This window comes from Phyllostomus discolor, chromosome 2, assembly GCF_004126475.2.
Source record: "Phyllostomus discolor isolate MPI-MPIP mPhyDis1 chromosome 2, mPhyDis1.pri.v3, whole genome shotgun sequence".
Classification (NCBI taxonomy): domain Eukaryota; kingdom Metazoa; phylum Chordata; class Mammalia; order Chiroptera; family Phyllostomidae; genus Phyllostomus; species Phyllostomus discolor.
The window spans coordinates 103826330-103846594 of record NC_040904.2 but is presented as its reverse complement, the minus strand read 5'-3'; the positions used below and the strand labels follow the sequence as shown (position 1 = coordinate 103846594).

Below are 20265 nucleotides of genomic sequence, written 5' to 3'. Positions count from 1 at the left end.
TATCTTCAAAGAAAATATGGTTCAACCCTGCAAGTCTTCACAGATGCTATCTAAGAGCCTTGCTTTGCTTTTCCTACTGTTCTGCAAAAAGAAGCTGACATCTGAGTCAGCAGCCAGAGGGCCTCCTCTGAATCATACTTCTTCAGGTGACAACTTGACCCTTTAATGCAAATTTGGGCCATCCTTTTCACGTGGTGCCACATTCCAAACATTACCCAGCACATGGTCACTTTTCTTTCATGCTCCTCTGCCTTACCTCTGCTTGGATCATGTTCCTCATTGTCAAGGTCAGCAGCCAAACAGGCTTATCTCTACCCTGGTCCAAAGTTAATATTAAGCCAGTGAGCAGCTAGCCAGGAAAGCTCTAAAGCTTCACTAATATTACATAAGAGCTTGACCCATGAGGAATAGCCTTGCCAATGCTGAAGGGAAAGCTAGAGGATTTAAACTTGGGGAGGGAATCTAAGTGAGGGACTACCTTCTCCCTGGCCCAAAGCCATTGGCTTTAGCAGGAATGGAAATATGTTCAGGGTCTTTCCAGATTAGCTGAAGGAATACAAAGTAGATTCTCTGGGGCGTGATGAAAAAAGGAGATGGTGGTACTTGATTTAAAAGAGAAAACAATTAAACACTCTGGTATGCGGTCTCTTGTGGACACGCACACACATATGTACAACACAGTTACTGTGAAGTCTGGCTTGAATTAGGCAGCAAATTAGATGCTGTTCCTCTTGTCAGTGTTGAGTTTCTCCAGAGGCCAAGAGAAAATCAAGCCAGACTCCTGCTCAGAAAACATGGGGACATCGAGGTTTAAGAGCAAAAGCAGTTACTTGTGTTGTGCAGAATAGCCTCAGACCTGGCATGACTCTAACGGAAGAATATAAAACCTCACTAAGATGCCGGGTAAGAACACAGAATATATTTCCACTGCATAACCTCCTTACTCTCCTGCCTCAGGTCTGCTGTGGAGGACTGGGAACCTATGAAAAAAGACCCTTGACCTACTTCCTGGTCCCAATAAAGCCGTGGAATCAGACAGGGGCACCGGGATGGGCTGGAAGGGCAAGGAGGACAAAAGAATTGGCCTCAAGAAAACCATGAATCCAACTCAAGAACCCAAACCTGAATACAGCATCTCCTAAATTTACTTATGGACCAGCCTGTCTTATATTTATTGTAGTCTACCTCTTTTAAGTTAGCCAGAAGAAAGACATCCACTACTTTATTAATGATGCCAACTTTCAGGAATCCCTTTTCTCCAAAATGGAATAATAAAATGTTCAGTTGTAGGGTTACCAGGAAACAGGACCAGAAGACTCACATCTTTCTCTAAGGGGCTCAACAACAACTGCGTACCAGCCAATAACTGTGTCAGTTCCAATTTTATGATACTGATGTTCAAACAGGTTATGTTTCATCAATATATGAGGTTTGGATATAAACTAATGACAAGCACTTACTAAGTTTAAAGAACAAGTTGAATTTTTCTAATTTAAAGTTTCATTGTTATGGGTTGAATCATAACCCTCTGCAAGTCATATGTCGAAATCTTAACACTGGCACTTCCAAATGCGACCTTTTTGGGACATAGGGTCCTCACCAAATTAAAGTGAGGCCATTGTGGTGATTGTGCTCGAGTATGACTGGTGTCCTTATAAAAGGAGGAAATCTGGATCCAGAGGGAAGGTGGGGAGAATATGCAGGAAGAATGTGAACAGAAGATGCCATTTATCAGCCAGGGAGCGAGACCTGAACACACCTTTTGCTCACAACTCTCAGAAGGAGCCACTATGACTCCTCCTTGATTCTGGGCTTCCAGCTTCTACAGATGTGAGATGACAAAGGTCTGTTGTTTTAGCCACCCAGTCTGTGGTACTTTGTTATGGCAGCCCTAGCGAACTAGTACATTGATGAAAACCAAAATCCTGGGGACATTTAGCTGTTTCTACTGAAATTTGACTCTCCTCTTCAAAGAACAGAAAAATGCTCATTTAACTAAAAAGCCAGTCACTGTATAGGCCTGCTTATTAGAACCACCCTCTCAAAGAAGTGGTGTACTCTCCCTCTGGTTCTATTTCTATCACATAGTCCCACTCTCCCTTACATAGCTGGCATTTCTCAAGCAAGAAAGAAGGGGGAAGACGTCACTGCCAGGTCCACAGTTATAAAGAATTCTGGGTCTTGCTTGCCCTGTTACTGCTCTGGTTGACTGCTCTGTAAGTGTGTCTGATTGCCCTGTCACTGGATAGCCTACATAGATGAGTTTTCTAGGCCTGTGAACCAGAGCAGCCAGGCACACAGCAGTAGATGGTGCATGAGGAGGCAGAGGGGGCAGGCACAGGACTTCAAAGGGAAGCTGCAGCAGCCTGGGCTCCTGCTGCCCAGAGGAGACAGGGTTTAGGAGCACTCTCAAGGGCTCACCTCAAAGCCCTGCAGGCGTCCCAGATTCATCATATCATTGCAGCGTTTTGGAACAAGGCACATTAACTCCACGGCTTTCTGTGGGAAACAACAAAAGCAGCTCAGGAGGGGAAACAGGAAGCTCAGGGCAGTTTTGTGCTGGAAGGCAGGGACCCCCTGGTAGTTCCTGATTCTAGGAGAGGACACTGGTCCCTGCTGCCCATGCTCGGAGGGCTGGGGGACTGTCCGTTCTAGGTGGGGGTGCTGGTGTTCTTCACACATGCTTCCCATGCTGGGACCATGCTACCCAGCCCATCCTTTTCCTACCTTCCCACTTTCGGTTATTAAGTCCCTTCCCTTCTTGTATGTTCTTTCTTCTCTCTGTTGCTTCCTAGCTGCCCAAGCAACAGCTTAGCCTGGCTTGTGAAACACTAGAGTTTTTAACGTAAAATAACCTGCCAGAATGGTCTGTAGCCTTTCTGGCTTAAAATAATCCCCACGGTGACATTGTCTCAAAGGACTTCACTTAAGGAGTAATCCTTGGAGGTGGGGGAGGGAGTGAAAATGGGATACTTTAGACCCAAACAGTACCTAGATTTATGGATAAAATTACACATTGAAACACCCAGTTTCAGGAGAATGTTAGAGGGTTCAAATATCATGCTTTCCCACCACATGTCACTGGTAGCCACGAGGAGAACACCAGTAGGGCTAAGCTCTGATGTGACCCAGGACAGAATTATTGAGTTCTAGAAAAACACTCACTGTATGCATCAGTACTCTCGACTCCTCATCCTGCTCAATGCCGGTTGGAGGGCTCTGATTGTTTTAGAGGGGTCAGCCAGTCCGGCCCCTAGGTCAGCCAGAGACAACCTTTCCCCTTTGGAGACAGACTCCCAATAATCGTCCCTAGACAGTCAGCATTACAAGCAGAAAATGCTCACCTCGATATCTGAGCACTCCAAGCCCGCCTTCTCGCTGTATCGCAGGAAGTCCTAGCAAGTCGGGGAAGCAGGGAAGGGTGTGGGAAGGGGGAAATCAGTTAGGAAAATAGAGCACTATAAAAAACCTGGCATCAAATAAACCGTGATAACACCCAGAAGACTTTCCTTCCCAACAGAGACGGCAATGCTTTGCAGTAGCTGAAATGGGAAGTCATGCGCCATAATGTACATACATCACAGAGAAAAACCCAGGATAGTCAACTATTCAAAACTGTGAGAAATGGGAGGGAGGAACGGAAGCAGGGGCAGAGAACATTATGACAAGAGAAGAAAAGAGGATTATGAGAAGAAGGGATGGGAGAAAGGTTAGCTACATCTCTCTTTCATTTACCTCCTGTTTCTGTTAGGCACATCAAATTAAACCATTAAAAAGTAAAATATGATCAAATTTTAGATATTACTCATCTAAAATTTCTAGGGCCTTTCCTCTCCTTTCTGCTTGTACCTCACTCTGATTGTATGCTTATTATTTTTCACTTTTTGTGACAAAGTCAGAAATTGAAAAAAAGAAAGTGAATTAACCAACCTTAAAGTTGGGAACAAGAGGTATACAATTTGAGGGCAAAGCTGACACAAGTGACTGACAGACAAGTCAAAAGCCCACAGATGCCCGCTCGAGCACACGGCAACCTGTTTGCTAAGTCAGGCCCTGACCCCGGCACGCAGCTCTCTTACCTTGAGGAGCAACTGATACTTGGTTATTCTCTGAATGGGCTTGATGAGGAAGTCACTGAGCGTTAGCCTTTGATTTATCTCCTGTTTCACCTCCTGGAACACAAGGGAGTGATGCTAGAAAAAAAGGAGCCAGAGAACTGGGGTGCTCTGGATCGGGGTTCAAGGCTTCAAACAAGACAGGCCTTCATGTTTGCCAATGAAGTTTTAGAATATCCAAAGCATGTGAATGATAGAATTGCCTATAGAACTGCTATTGTGTTATTAATAACACAGAACACACATCATCTCCTTCTGTGGGTCAGTCACTTTCATATGCTGTGTCCTCGCCCCAGTCCTGGGGGACAAGCAGGAATGGGTATTCCGTTCTGTCCACCACTCCAGGGCCAAGTCAGGGGTGATGGGCTTTTCCTGGGACACGACAACCTGAGCGCCCTCAACTAGATCTACAGACACCCCATTGAGGGCTGTTTCGGCCACATGCACACTTGCAGGCTGGGGCAGAACAAACACTCTGAGGTGCTGGACAGAACCTCTGGGAACAGAAGCAAAGACTACGAGGGAATTACAAGCACCACCTCAGGGGGGAGGGTCCTCAGCAAGGAGTGTCCAGGGCTGGTGAGGAAAACCGTGGGCCCTGGGGCCACGTAAGGAGGACCGCAGCTTCTCAAGCAGTCTGTGTCACCATGGGGGCTTCTAAAAGCACGCCTGGCCACCTCAGCTCCTCTCTGGCAAAGGGGCTCCTGAGAATTTAGCTGAGAGCTAACGGCTGTGTCGAGGCAGCCATCGGTGTCCTGAAGGGGTCACCAGTGCTGTGTAGGCGCCACCTGTGGTGGCTGTCTTGCTTGGCCTGAATTTCTTCCCCCAGCCCCAGTTCAGCAAAGCCGGAGCAGCTTACTTCAAAGTAGGCATCGTACTCAGCGACGATGTACTCCGAGCGCGGCTTGTTCTGGCAGTACCACACGTAGATGTGCAGCTTCCGCTCCTGCAAAGGCAGAGGGCAGGCGCTCAGTCCCCTCGTGCCCCAGGCTGAACCTCAGGGCCTGCGAGTGCTCTAACGGTCTACACAGCGACAGGACACTGATACAGTCCATGGTCCACACCTTGGGGGTGCACCAGGGCCCTTACATACCAAAGATAGAAGAGTAAATGGAGTAGCAAGAGCCCATCGTCCAAACTGCCAAGAAAGTTAGCGACAACTCAGAGAAGGGCGAGAATGAATAGCAGGGGAGACAAGAAGTTAAACATGCATGTCAGTGAGCCTGGTGGCAGGGGAGGGGAGAAGGCGCAGGAAACACTCACATGTTTAATAAAGAGCTGTGCCAATTTGTCTTGCTCCTGGATACATTTTTCCAGTTCAGCCAGGAAAAAACTAAAAGGAAGGAGGGGATAAAAAAAGGAAGCCACATTCTTCAGCACTGTGTAATTTCTCAAGGCTGAGATTAATGACTGAAGACTCTCCCTGAACCCCTAGCCCTAAGGTCAGGGGCAGGGGGTGAAGGGGACAGGAGGGCCCTGGAGTCCTAGGATGGCCCCATCCTCAGAATGATGTAGTACTTACTCCTTATGCCAATCGTAAATCTGGTGAATATTCCCAAACACAATTTTGTCCTTTCCTCGCATGTCCTCAGGGACGCCCTTTTCTTCTATTCTCTTCATGAAGCCCTGTAGGGCAGAGGCAATGATGAGCTGAGCATCTTCACAAGAAAGCTTTTGGGGCAGAGCACAACACGCAGCCCTGTGTGGGCTCCCACTCTGCACGGGTCCAAGGGCAGGTGCTTCTGTGGTTTCTCAGTATTCAACCGGGACTATACCCTTGTGCTGAGTGACACACAAAGTTTTTGTAAATTTCTGGCTCTTGGCTCTGGCTGGGTAGCTCAGTCAGTTACAGTGTCATCCCCATACACTGAGGTTGTGGGTTCAATCCCCGGTCAGGGCACATATAAGAAGCAACCAATGAATGCAAAAATAAGAAGAATAACAAATAGATGTTTCTCTCTCTCTCTCTCCCCATCCTTCTTTCTCTCTAAAAAAAAAACAACAACCCAATAAATGAAATTCTGGTTCTCTTTCTTTGTCTCCTGGCCCCTTAAGAAAGCAGAACAAGGAAGACATCACTCACCCCTCTCCTTTCTCCCAATCCGTTACATGTCTTTAAAGACTCAGAACCAGACACATCTGGCCTAGAAATAAGTCTCAATACGATAATACTTTAGACTCTGTAAAATGTTGTCATGTATGATCTCATTTCAGCTTTATGGTCAAGCTTGGAGGTTGCCCAGGCAGCTCTTATCCTCCCTGACAGATGAGAAAGCCGAGACACAGGGAGTCTCGTGACCTGCCTGACAGTCGCACCGCTGCTGTCGACGGCCCCGGGTCACGGCCTCCAGACTCCCAGCCCTCTGCTCCTGGGCTGCACTCTGTGTGGAGGTTGCTGTACCCCTGCCTGTCCCATCCTTCCTTGGAGAAGAGGCTAACTTCCCATAAATTAGAAGTCAGGTCCTCTGTACGCCAGTTTAGTTCGTTTACCCACGGTTCAGGATAGGCGCCTACAAACCATAAGTCAGCGGCTTTCATTGGATGGGGACTTCTAGGTCCAGTGTGAGGAACCAGAAGGCGCTTTAGGCATCAGACACTCAATTTTTAGAGTTCACATTCTTTCGTTTAAGATGTTTAGCAACAGGGCTCTGAGTTATCTAAATTATCCATTTACTTTCTTAGACTTTCTTATCCAAGTGTCTAAATGCCCCTAAAGTACACCCCTCTGGAGGAAGAGCTGTTTCATTCACTGCCAAGCTGACTCTGAGCTGTGGGCCTGTCAGTCTTGCCTTATTGGTGGTTTTTTCTTTGTCTGTATTCTTGGAATTCATGTTCACAACATTCTCCTTAAATCTGAGGAAACACATAAGCCCCAAGCTTTCACTAAGAGTAACCTGCTTAGGGCAGTCCTAGTGGCTCATAGCTCTAGAGAATATTATGTCCATGAGGTTAAACACCAACGAAAACCTCAGACAAAAACTTCATCACCTAAAACAAGGGGAATGTATTCAGCCCTAAGCAAGAGGCTGCGACATTCGGGATCCCACCTCCCTCTAAATCTCTTACAATGTTCAAGGGGAAAAGAAAAAAAGAAAACCTTATCTACATATTCTAATTAATCTATTACCATTTTTAGTTTCATTTCTGCAAATACCCAGAGAGAGTAAACTACATACTCCCACGGTAAAACACCTTGGCCCCACTAGGGTCCGACATGCCTGGATCGGCTGACCACCCGAGCCACCTACTCACCTCCACCACAATCCCCAGATCTTTGACGTAGTCTTTCTCAGTCTGCACCAGCTCATTCAGGACAAACCTGAGCAGGAGATGAAGAACAATGAGGTTCCTCTTCAGTGTGAAGCAAGAAATCTTCACACTTCAGTTCACAGGAAAGTTACTCTGCTGCCTTTGTGACGAGACCACCCAGAAGCCCACCCTGGGCCCCCCTGGGGACCGTGCTCACTGGCGCTCTCCCCAGGAGAGGCCTGCACAGACGGCCGAGGGCACCACGGCAGAGGAGGGGCTTTCCCAGACGGGACACGGCCGGCGGCAGACAAAGAACGCCACTTACAGCCCAGCATTCTGCGTCCTGTTCTTTATGCTCTGCCTCCCTCGCCTGCAGCTGAACAATTGTAGAGACTTAGGGCAGAAGGAACGACAACATTTTGACAAAACTGAGTTATGAAAGCTTGAGGCCAAGGGATCAACGTGAGACTTTTCTCCCTTCATTTCTGCTCCATTCTTCACTTGACAAGAAGAGAAGATATTTGTTTGATAACAAACCTCTGAGGCCTCAGAGATACTGACGCTGAGTGGGGCTTTTGAGATATAGAGACTACAGTTCTTCAGATAGGTATCCATGGTAACTGGCCTGCAAAATCCCCAGTCAAGGCCAAGAAGATTGACTGTAGACATTCCAAAATAACAACTTTGAATGCACAGCCTCCCTATGTACCACCAGATTTAACAACTTCAAGGACATTTGCTTTCTTGGTTTCTTTCTTGTTAATGATTTCCTCCTCTTAGAGCACTTACTCTGTGCCAGGTGCTTCACTGGATTTTCTCATGCTTATAACAAGGTAGGCATTGCAAACCCTATTGTGTGTAGATGAAAACACTCAGGTGGCATTGCCCAAGAGGACAAAGTGAGTAGCAGAGCTGAGATTTGAACCCATTTGTATAAGAGCTCAAAGAGTCAGCTCTTTCACCATTGTCCGCTGCCTGGGAAACCACTCAGACTGGCTCTCTGGAGTCCCCGAGGCACCAAAGCCAAACACTTCCCTTTCTGTCCCGACAGTAAAGAGCAGGAACCAAAGCACAGACAACCCTGGGCTCTGCACTGGCACCCGCTGGGTGCTGCGTGGCTTGCTGGGGTCTGACGTGTATTATCTACATTTGAAAGAGTTTTGCTTGGAGCCACACAACTGCATTTTTGGCCTAAGTAGCAGGAGGGATAAAGTTCTGAGATGTGAAAGAGGGGCCCCAGCAAAAGGGTTGAACCCAGGAAGCAATTCATCTGAAATTCTTGATCTGTACAGCACAGAGAAGCCACCAAGTCCTCGGGTCTGGGGCCTCGGGGCGATGGGAGGAAGCCAGGGGAACACATGCCTCTTTATCGGCGCGTCCAGCACCGCCAACCAGCTCCCTCTCTCTGAGACACACATGTGTTGTAGGCCACAGGAAGGAACTGGCAAGGCCAAATAAAAGCATTTAAATATAGCTTCAGCACAGCCCAAGTTACTGCTTGGAAGAAAGTGGTAAAAAGAAAATCCGTAGGGAAGTTAGAGTAGGAATTCAGGGTTGGAAGGGTGCTCTGATGAGGTGAAGCCCAGCTCTTTGTCTCCAGGCGATACTTTTATCCTGGACTGTTTGCTGAGCCCCTGAGGGCTGTCTTGGGAAGGGGAAAGGACTGGGCACTGCCAGTGGGCCTGGCATCTCTTCCCTTGAAGGGCTCTCTAACCCCCTCTAGTTCTCCCCACACTTGCTGTGACCCTTGCCCTTTGCCTTCTGGTGCCACACACGTGCACCAGGGTCCCTGGAATCTGGGGAGGCCACTTACATCCTGCCTCGCAGCGCCTTGGCTTTCTGTTCTTCTTCCAGGTTTCTGGTAGGTGTGGGCGGGGCCATCCCCTCATTCAGGCAGCCTGCCGGGTCTTTCAGGCTCCCCCGGTATGAGCCTCCTTCTAGGCTCTGAAAGAGAAGAGTCAACAGCCTTAGAAAAGGATGCACTGGAAAGGCCTCTGGAAGGCCCCGTGTTCCCTGCACCCCTCGCCCCACCCCAGCCACAGGCAACTTGGAAGATACGTAGCCTAGGCTGTTCTCCCTGAACCTCAGTGTGAGCTCCAGGAGACCGGAGACTCCCATCTTCCCGCAGCAGGGAGCCCAGAGCTGCGGCCTTCCCGGGCAATCAGGATGTGCTTGGCATCACGTGCTGCCTGCCAATTTCCCAAACATCAGATAGAATGAAAATTGTCGAAGTCATTTATCTCCAGGTAAGAGCTCCAAGGTGAAGCTAATCACGGCAATTCTAACCAAACAAGCAGTTAGAAAAGAAAACCGGAGACAAGAACATCAGAGCAAATGATAGGGGAGGGGAGGGTAGTGACACGAAAACTACTTCATTTAAAATCATGTTTGTTTAATCAGCTACAATATTTTTTGAAGAAGTCAATAGATTTAGCCTTTTCTAAAAACATCTTTGCTAAGGCTATTTACCAAAGGGCTTCCTTCCATTTATTAATCTCTTTCATTTCTTTTAATTTAGTTGCTATGGGATTGAGAAACATTTGAAGGGATTAATATGGCACTTTAGAAAGAGCAAAGTGTAAAGGATTCTAATCCCAGAGCTACCAGTGACTGGATTATCTTTAGTGAGACAGCTAAAGTTATTATATGCTTCAGTTTTCCTCAATTTGCAAATCAGAACACTCCTTTCTACAGCTTCCGAAGAAATAAAAGTACCAGGGAAGGAGGATCACACAGTGACACTTAGCATTTCATGATGCAAATTGGCAGACGCAATGTGGGTGAACAGTGAGACTGAAGATCAAGTCAATGTGGGCGACTGTGAAACAAATGTGGGAGATTAATCCAAATTCTCCGTACAAGACGCCTGTCTGCAACAGCCACTGCTGCTAAAGGGAAGGGCTTTGCTTTACTAGTCTTTGAAAACATCAGCCCTAAGGCTGAAGTCACAAAGACTGAAAAGTGTCCCAAAGAGTAGCTCAGTTGCTTAGAGTATCATCCCAATGCGCCAAGGTTGCAAGTGTGATTCCCAGTCAGGGCACACACAAAAAGCAACCAATGAATGCATAAATAAATGGAACCACACATTGATGTCTCTCTTTCAAAATAAAAAAGAAAAAGTGTCCAAAAAGGTAGGAGGAACAAAAGGCTTCACATGGTCTTAAACAACATGCGCTTGGAGCATCTGTGAAGGACTCCCTCAACTGCTGTATTTCAACACAGGCCAAACAGAGGCAGAAAAAGTCCAGAAAAATGAAACAAAAAGCAAAGAGGGGCCCAAAGGGCCACTACATGAGAACAGGGGGAGAATATCGAGACTTGAAGCTGAAAAACTTAAAGCTGAAGAGAGATGTCAACCTCCTCCCCACCCCGCTCCCCAATCTACGTCGAAATCAACAGAATGTGCTGAGGGCCAAACAGGAATTTGTTACCAACAGTAGAAACTAGAGTGAAGAAGACAGGGTTTTTAAGCTTGAGAAAGAGAATTTCTTTTAATTTGACAGGCAGGAAGGTATTTTATAGAACAAGTAATCAACCATGGACTCTGTTATCCAGAGAAGCAGCAGAGTCTAAAAATATAGAAAGGTCAGGAAGAGTTTAGCTAAATTTATAGGTTCAGGATCTGTAACCAGTTATTAAGGAAATGAGTGTCTGGTGCTGAGGCTTGACAAGCCACCGGACAGGCAGGCTTTTCGGTGACATGTGACATGTCCCCTGGTGCCACCACCAGAGACAAGCTCCCCAGGAGGATGCACTCAGAGAGTGATTGATCTGATTACGCGTCTTTCACTTCCCTCCCATCCTCCCCAGTGTCCTGTTACAGTCTGTTCTGCAGCCTGCCGGCTGGCAGGATGCTGGCTGCGAGGCCCGGGAAACGAGCTTGTATGTCTGCCTACGAAGCTCTCCTGTGGAACATCCAGCTTGGCGTGGTCCACTCTCAACTATTCTGCAGAATGAAGGACATCTGAGGAGTCCGAAATGTCATGCAGGAAAATATGTTCCATCTCCCCCTGCCCAAGTGATCTCTGGGATGGAGCTGAGAAGGGCAGAAGCTGTGCAGGAGGAAGAAGAGGGAAGTAAAGGGTTTGGCTCAACTGTATGCTGGGTAATCTGCCTCAGATAATGGTGTTGGCTGTAAATACTTATAATAATTGAACTGAGGACTTAGCTACTTGTGCTAGAGTTGGGATACTAGGTCCCACTCAACAGCCACTAGGGGTGACCTTCAGCTGCTGGTGCTGCTCCAGTGGTGGGGGGCTGCTGTGTGCTGCGCCGTGCTCTGCCACAGGGGGAACTGCCCTGCCAGGGCTCAGGTCACCACAGTCTCAGCAGACAAAGGAAAAGGTGTACAAAGGAGGGAGGGACAAAAGTTGCACAATGGGTGCTCCCAGAGTCAGTCCAAGGTCAGGGAACAGAAATGCAAACAGAATTCAAAAAAGCAGATTAAGTGTGGAGGAAGGCTGCCCCCATGTTAAAAATGAACACATTTCCTGTGTGCTGGGTCTTGGATCACATACCCATAAAACGCCCTTCCTCTGGGCCCCTATGACCACCCTTGACACACCCCCTGCACAGCATCATGGCACAGGATTGTAAGGGATCGTTTGTTCTGTGCTAAAGCACATGGGTGTCTATATGCTGAATATCTGCAAAGTGCTGGAGAAACAAAGATGAACAAGATAGGGTTCTCTGTCCTCCGCAATCTAAGCTACAGTGGGTGTTCTTCCAGACAGGAGAGGTGCCACACAGGATGAAAAGGGAGCTGGCAGCTCTATGGTGGGGTGGAGAGGAAAGGAAAAGGCTTAATGGAGGAGGCACCTTGAACTGAGTATTGAGAAATGAAAAAGGGTTTTAGTGGATCTACCAATGCGAGGACATCCCAGAGCAGCACTGTGAGCAAAGGATCAGGTTGTGAGACTACACAGGGCAGCCTGGGAAGCTGCCAGCTGCCTGGTATAGGCAGGAGATGGGGGCGGAGGGGTGGCAAATGACTGTGCTATGTGAGTTGGGGGTGGGTCAGTACTAGGGAAAGAGGTGAGGAATGGAATAGGTAAGCCTGCAGAAGTACGCGGGGGTCGGATCGTAAGGACCCTTGTGTGTAGCATTCAGAAGGAGAGACTTCACCTTCTAACGTCAGCGACAGGAGAATTTTGTGCAGGGAAGCAACATCATTGGATTTAAGTTTTAGAAAGATCGGTGTTAATGTTCCTCTTCATGACTTGGGAAAATGTCTGATGTAATACCAAAGGAAAACAGGCCTTAAATTTTATATGCTCTACAATTACATTATTTAAGAGTCTAGAAGAAAATATATCTAAATTTCAACCCTGAATTATGTCTAGATAAGTGATATAATTTGTTTATACTTGTTGTTTTTCCAATTTTTCTTGAATGAGCATCTATTGCTTTTATTAGTCAAAAAGAACCATTATAAAGTTTTTTTGAAGAGAAAGAAAATAAAGTTCCCCTGGCAGTCAATTAAGGAGACAGACTGAACTCTGAGAGAAAATGGCTGCCACAGTCCAGGTGGGAGGGGATTCTGAGCCCTGACCCTAGACTACAAGTTCCATTAAGGAAGGTTTTGTGCTTGATCCCAGAGCTGGCACATAGTAGGACCCCAAGAATGTACTGAATATGCTATGGAACTCTTGCAGAGAGGTCAAAGCTCATCTGATGAAAAAGCAGGCCAGGGGCTGGTCCAGCACTACCCACCATGCCAACTTCTAGCTGCCCCATCCTTTCATACAAGTGTGTGCAGTGTTCTCTGGGTGAAAGGCTTTAGATTTCAGTCTTTCCCAGGCGAGTTGGGGGTGAGGTGAGGGGCAACAAGTTAGAATAGAAAAACTGAAGTCCAGTTTTTCCAGGCAAATGACATTCAGGTTTGTGACTTTAGGTTAAAATTTTTTTTGTGGAAATCTAAACTTTTCTTTTAAAAAATATATTTTTATATTTAGAGAGAGGGAAAGGGAGGGAGAAAGAGAAGGAGAGAAACATCAATGTGCAGTTGCCTCTTGCACGTCCCAAGTGAGGACCTAGCCTGCAACCCAGGCATGTGCCCTGACTGGGAATCGAACTGGTGACCCCTTGGTTCACAGGCTGGAACTCAATCCACTGAGCCACACCAGCCAGGGCTAAACTCTTCTATTTCAACAAGCTCAATAACATTTTCCATAGAGGGATGTCAGAGAATCCCAGTTCCTGAAAACATACACATTCATAATGGACATAAGGGGCCAGTATATCCTCCCATATGGACTCTGGACTTCTGCTCACTCTATGTCACCACTGAGAAAGCAAGTCAGTTCATCTAAAGGAGAGCAAAGAACGCATAGGAATGCAGCCTGGTCCTACCCAGGTAATGCAGCCTGCCATGACTGACCAGGGCAGACCCAGGATGCTGAATGCTCTTAAAACAGAAGTCCCAAAGGTAGGTAGTCTTGCTGAAGTAGGTGACACATTCTCAGGAAGCCAAGCCACAGGTAGACTGAACAAAATCTCAGTCCTGGCCAGCCTTTTCCCTACAGGCAGAGGATTATCAGCTAAGGGTCCACTGGTGCCACCCTGAGCCCAGTGAACTGTTGTGATGCTGCCTGAGGACCCTCCTCAGGGAGGAGGCTTTCCCTCTAAAGGCTCAGCCCTTCTTCTAGGCAGGTGGGGGAATCCTGGGGCTGTCTAGAGGAATAAAACCAGTCACACAGATTGTTAAGCTACTACCCAGCAACATTCACCCAACTATCAATACCCTGGTTGACAAATACTGTGTCCCTGGGCCCAGGGCATGGCTGTAGAAGATAAAGTATAACCACATTTCCTTTCCCTGCCCTTTACAGTACTTATGAGTTGGCTAAGAGCTAATGTTTGTAGCATGCTCGCAGTACCAGTTTACCAAGCGCATTCACACCTCACTCAGTCTTCATCTTAACTCTCTTGAGATTAGATTAGGGTGGACAGAACCAGCATTGTTAATAAATGAGATAAAACTGAAGTGCAAGTAGCCTAAGTAACTTGCTCAGGGCCACACAGTAAGTAGCAGAGGCAGGACCAAAACCTAGGTCTTCTGATTCCTTATATACTCACCACCACCTCCAGTCTACATGTCTGGAAAAAGCTTTATTAAAAATCAAACAGGGAAGGCTGGGGGAGTCCTTAGTCTTGCCTCAGAATTAAAGACCATACCTTAATATAAAACCTAGAACAAGTATGTTAGCTCTGTTTGGGAAGGTGGGTGGGCATCCTCTTGTGGTAAACCAAAGCCTGGGTTAAAGACCCAGGCTAGCCAGAGAGAACTCAGAAGTGCTCATTAAGGTCCAGAGGGACTTGCCAAAGGAGGTTCTGGGGATTTTAGGGGTTTTACTGGCACAGCACCAGAGCAGAGAATGCCTGTCCTCATTCCCTAACAGCAGCTCTCAAGCAGCAGAGACCACAACACTCGGGGCGGGAGCCTGAGGGCAGTCAGAAGCACAGGTAAGCAGCCAGGGCAGCTCTGAAACTCAGAGACACAAGGGATCTCATGATGGCTGTTGGGAAGAGCTAGGGGGCCAAGTGAATTCTGAGTGCAGAATTTGGGGCTATCTTTGTAGCAACCAAAACAGAATTAAAGCCTTAGATGTAAAAGTCCAAATATACCAGATACTGCTGTAAAATTTCCAGACTCTGTACATTGAAAAGGACCTTACTAGTTCTTTTTATACTGAACTAAGATAACTTCTGCCCACAGGCCTAGGATTCATCCTCGGAAGTAAAAAAGTGTTGCGACTAACCCATTTCCCACGGCAGTGCTCAATCATGAGAAGACAGCTCTTGTGTCCTCTCTCTCCTAACTTCTCCCCTAATTAACCTCAGTTTCTTTTCTTATTAGAGTTTTTAAAAAGATTTTATTATTTTTGTAGAAAGAGGGGAAAGTAGGGAGAGAGAGAGAGAGAGGCAGAAACACCAGCCTGAGACAGAATGTTGATCAGTTGCCCCTCACACACGTCCCCCTTGCACGTGCCCCAACTGGGGACCAAACAAACGTACAGCCCAGGCCTGTGCCCTGACTCGAAATCAAACCGATGACCTTTCGCTTTGTGGGACGATGTCCAACCAACCGAACCACACCAGTCAGGCCTTAAACTCAGTTTCTTCAGCTTTCTTTCAAATGACATGGACCACATGGTACTGGCTACCCCTTTAGGGACGACTTCCACTGAGTTCAAGAGTGTTTTGAAATGCCAGGCTCAGAACCCAATGCATGACTCACACACAGCTCATGACAGGTGTGGTCTGAAAGCTCGAGTGCAATGGGGCTATTACTCTGCTGAATCTGTACATTGTGCTTCCATTAACCCAGCCTATGACCATGCTGGCTCTTTTGGCAGCACTCACATTGTTGTACTTACAGTCAAATAAAAGCTCCCGAACTTTTACGGGCTCTAGGTCTTACCCTCTTCTAAGCTAAAGGGCTGATAGGGAAGAGGAACACAAGTCTTGGAGATAAAAACACAACTTGGTATTTGCAAATGTGGCTGAGGAAAGCACCAGCTACTGCTGGCTCCTTTGCTGCCCCATGGTGGGTACATGTGGGGATGGAAAGAAAGAGAGGAGGAAGGACAACGGATGGAATTTTGGTGAGAAGATTCTGAGAAACCAAACCACTGCTCCCTTGTTCCTTTCCCCTATATGAGCTTGGTTTTGTATATCCAGCCAAAAAAATCTCTATAATTCTAGGCTCACTGCAGGTCCTCAAGAAGTAGTTATTAGTGGAAGAAGTTAAAGACCCTATTATGGTAAACTTACCACACAAAGGCCATACATCCAAAGACATCTGTAGAGAGCCAGTTATAGGGCCAATTGACTCCACCACCAGCCTACACTCCCTCTCCTTTGGGAAATCTGCTCTTATGGGACTTCTCAGTATCTGCACCAACATGCGTCACACCACGCCCATTGCTCACACAGACTGGAGGTGAACAGAGACTCCTGACAGTGGTAAGGTGAGCAGCAGTAGTAGAAAAAAGGTACTCCAAAGTATGAAAAAATACAGACTTTTGGAAATAGATGTTTACTGATAAAAGTGTAAAAGGCCCCTATAGTGGAGGAGAATACAATGTCCTAAATGACAAAGCATCTACCTGGAGAGGTGTAAATGAAATGACTTTCATTTGTTGAAAGTCATTGTAAGGAGTAACACACAGGGCCACCAAACAGCGGGGCTGGGTGGGTGCGGTCTGCACAGGGGTCCCCGTGGGACCCGCCGCACACGACATCTGGCCTGGGCCAGTCAGAGAAGCCCTTATGGGGAGATGAGATTTGAGTGGGGCCTTGAATAACTATTACACTTTGGATAAGCAAAAGTGAGGGGGAGAACATTCCAGGGAAATGGAGTGAAATTTGGAGGCAACACAGGCAAATGTGTGTTCGAGGACAGTGAAAAAAACAAAACAAAACAATTCCGTGTTCATCAACCACAATAGCAAGTGGACGCTGGAAAGACAGGTTGGGAAGAAGGCTCCAAAACATTAGAAATCTGAGTAAATGTGGACTTTACGTATGGGCCAGTGACTTACAAACATTGATTATATACCTCTATCAGTAAGCCTAATTTTGGTTACACATATCCAAAGCATGTAACTTACTTATAAATCATACACATATATCTGTGTTACTGTATTACCATATGTACATATTAAGACATACACAAGGCTGTCAAACAATGAGATAAAGAGATGCCGATCTTTTCTTCCTGCATCTCAACAAACTGTCTTGTGTACTGAAGGCACCCCAGAGTGGAAACAACCGCTCCTGTGGCTATAGGGCAGTGGTGAGCCTCCACTGTGGAGGGAGGCAATAAAAGCGCTTGTGAAGGATCAGCTGGAGCCTGAGGCTGGGAGGCAGACCAGGGCAGGGGAAGATCAAGCAGTGGATACTGCAGTAGTGCAGCCATGAGGTCAGGGCCCAGGCTCAGGTGGCGAAAGAGAAAATGCAAAAAAAGGATGATTATTTTTTAATCCTCACCTGAGGACATGCTTTTTGATTTTTGTAGAGAGAGAGGAAGGAAGGGAGAGAAAGAGAGGGAGAAACATGGGTCAGTTGCCTCTCGCATGCGCCCCAACCAGGGACCAAACTTGCCACATATGCACGCGTCCTGATTAGGAGTTGAACCCGCCACTTACAGGATGACGCGCTAACCAACTGAGCCACACTGGCCAGCGCAGGATGATTTTTAAGGAAATAAATTATTTTTTATGGTATTTGGAGAATGAAGAGACTGTGTGGGTTAGTGTAGTGAGGAAAGGGGAGCAAGCGAGGAGTGGCCAGAGAGGGGAGCTTTGAAAAGTGCACGCAGGCCCATGACAGTGCTCAACCCCCACCCGTGGGGCAGGGAGAGACGGCAGGAAACGGACAACCCCCTGGAGGTTGGCATCCTTACTGAAAGCACCAGCTAAGCTCTTTTTAATTGGGAAGGAAAGTTAGAAGGAAAAGAAGAAAGTCATATATGTTAAATTCATTGGTACTCCATAAGAGCTGGGACATTTAAAGAGGGAGTTCCTGTAATTAAAATTATTATCAGGTAGCTTTCCCCCCGAGAGCATCCATCATTCCCTCTCATTCCTGGGCCAAATGGAGAAGGGTTGAAGTGGTGCTGATGGACAGGACTGCCCGACAGAAGTCTGGCAGAAACACAGGCACTTATCCTAGTGAGAGTTGCAATAAAAACCAAGTGAGCGACATAAGTGAGAGCAAAGGAAAGGAGAGGGCTTCAAATTGTCATCCTGTACTGATACACTTTTTATTATTATTATTTTTATTCTTATTTATTCTCCTACAGTACATTTAAATGTAAAAATACGGGAGTGAAGGAGCTCTGTCACCAGCATGAATGCCAAAGCCCCGAACCAGCTCAGACTCATGACAGGATCCGCACCAGCTCCCTTAATGTCTTGTGGGGAGGTGTCCACGTACTTGTGCCCATGCTCCTTCAGAATCAGCAGTCCACTTATGTGAGGTGCGCAAGCTAGAAGACTACCTGAGGTCCCCAAATACAATTACTCAGTGCTTTCAAAGATCCGATCCCTGTTCCGTGTCTCTGCAGCAAAGTTAGCTTCAGGGCTAACCAGACACACATCAGTCACCGTCAAAATGTCACTGCCCTGGAGATCAGTGGACCAGGCTTATTGGGAGGCTATTTTGTCTTGAATACCTTTTACCTCTCGTCAATATCACAGTCCCAAAAGAGTCTGTTCACTGTCCACACCCGTTCCCAAACAAATCCCAAGAGCACTCAGGCGCACGGCTTTTTAGAAAGCACCACTCACTGGAAGTGACCCTGTAGGAGGAACGAGGGTAGGTGCAACAGAGAACACCGCTGACGGATGCCAGGCCCTAGGAGCCACACGGAGGGGAGATCCCGGCAGAGCTGCCTCTTGGGCCCCACTTACCAGCTTGCTTTGGACCAACTGCTCTATTGCACTGACAAGGTCTGCAGCAGTAGGCACCTCGCTGGAAGCCTGCCGGGCTGCTAGCAAAGAGGAGGACTGCAAGACATTGAGCAGCAGAGGAAACGCAGATTAGCAAGGAATGAGGAATAGCAATTAGCAAGCAAAACAGCAAGTCCAAAGCTCAAAGTGGGCAAGGCAAGCAAAGCTCTTGGGAGTTTCAAGGGCGGAGATGACAGAGGGACATGGGCGGGGAGGGGAGCGGGGGAGGGGTATGGGTGTGGGACAGGCCTGCCAGACCCTTTGTCAGAGTTTCTGGCCAGAAGTGAAGCAGGAATGCCGACTAGGCTCTCCTTATGCAGGCCACCTAAGGAGCTGAGGTGGGTGGGGGTTTGCTGCGTTCCCTGGGAGACCAGTAGGTAAGGGTTGTGCCTACTGATAGCAGTGGGGTTGGGTGGAAGGCAGATAAGACTTGGGCTACTACAGGGCTGCCCTTTGCTATTCCAGGGTGTGAAAGGAGTCAAAAAAGCTAGCTCTGAGTGTGTTCGAGGAAGAGAAATTATCCTCGCTTTATTTAGGTGTAGATCTTAAATATAGATCTTACTGTGTGTCAAGCAAAAATCAGAAATGCTGGGGGCAGAGCACTTAAGACCAAAAGACACCTATTCCCCACCCCCATGCATACTCAGACACACACTGCTGCAAACTGCACACTGGGAACTAACTCAAGGCTTTGGCAGGACTTGTGTAACTTGTTCTGGAGAAGCAGGGACTCTCCTGTGCACAGAGAAGGGAGGCTCAAGGCCAGAGCCTGTCCCTCTTCCCTCACACCCACAATAAGGCTTAAGTCCACGCGGCTGTTTGGGCAGTGCTCTGTGGACTCCTGCTCACTGAGGGGTGGTGGTATATTTTCTTCCCGTTCCTACTTGAGAAGAAACTGGGAGAAATGATCAACTCTACGTGCATATGCCAGCTTTTACCCCTGGCACGTCGGAGCAGAGGGCACTGGCCTTCATGTCAAAGCAGGGTGCACGTGCCTTCCGCTTTTGACACTGATGACCCTGGGAATGGAGAGCTGGATGTCCAGGGACAAAAATTCCAGTTTGTCCCCAAAGTTAGGGGGGAGAGTTTCAAGAAGTAAGCTTCTTTTGGCCTAATCTAAGTGTGAGTTTAGGTATTTGCTTCTAAGATAGGGTAAAAAAAAATAACAAAATCAATGTAGTTAAGAGAGATATAAAAAAACCTCTTTTTTTCTCTCCTGGAGAATGCAAGAAAAATGTATAAGTCTGTTTGGAAACTGAAGTTATCAATCTTTTATCAGTCTTAGTAATTCTACCCGGGAACTTTCTCCAGGGACAGAAAGGAAAAGAGCGAATGCTGTGCATGGCAGGGGACCTGTGGCAGCACCATCCAGGGCAGCAAAGATTGGAAACCACCTACGGTACCTGAAAACAGGCGGGCCAAGCTAATTATGGCACATCAAATAA

The 20265-nt window shown here is 47.3% G+C and overlaps 1 protein-coding gene across 14 annotated transcripts in view; it reads right to left on the bottom strand.

The window, feature by feature from the left end:
- Window positions 1-20265, bottom strand: part of KALRN (kalirin RhoGEF kinase) — a 701923-nt gene that overhangs the window by 48348 nt on the left and 633310 nt on the right. For 8 of the 14 annotated variants that reach the window (XM_036018207.1, XM_036018206.1, XM_028504792.2 and 5 more), the window contains 9 exons: window positions 18782-18877; window positions 9178-9308; window positions 7368-7434; window positions 5638-5741; window positions 5379-5448; window positions 4975-5061; window positions 4080-4172; window positions 3345-3395; window positions 2422-2499 (listed from right to left, as the gene is read on the bottom strand). In XM_036018207.1, coding sequence (XP_035874100.1) covers window positions 2422-2499; window positions 3345-3395; window positions 4080-4172; window positions 4975-5061; window positions 5379-5448; window positions 5638-5741; window positions 7368-7434; window positions 9178-9308; window positions 18782-18877 — 777 coding nt within the window. The remainder of the gene's footprint in view (window positions 1-2421; window positions 2500-3344; window positions 3396-4079; window positions 4173-4974; window positions 5062-5378; window positions 5449-5637; window positions 5742-7367; window positions 7435-9177; window positions 9309-18781; window positions 18878-20265) is intronic. The other 6 variants (XM_036018205.1, XM_036018204.1, XM_028504798.2 and 3 more) reach the window with 1 other exon arrangement.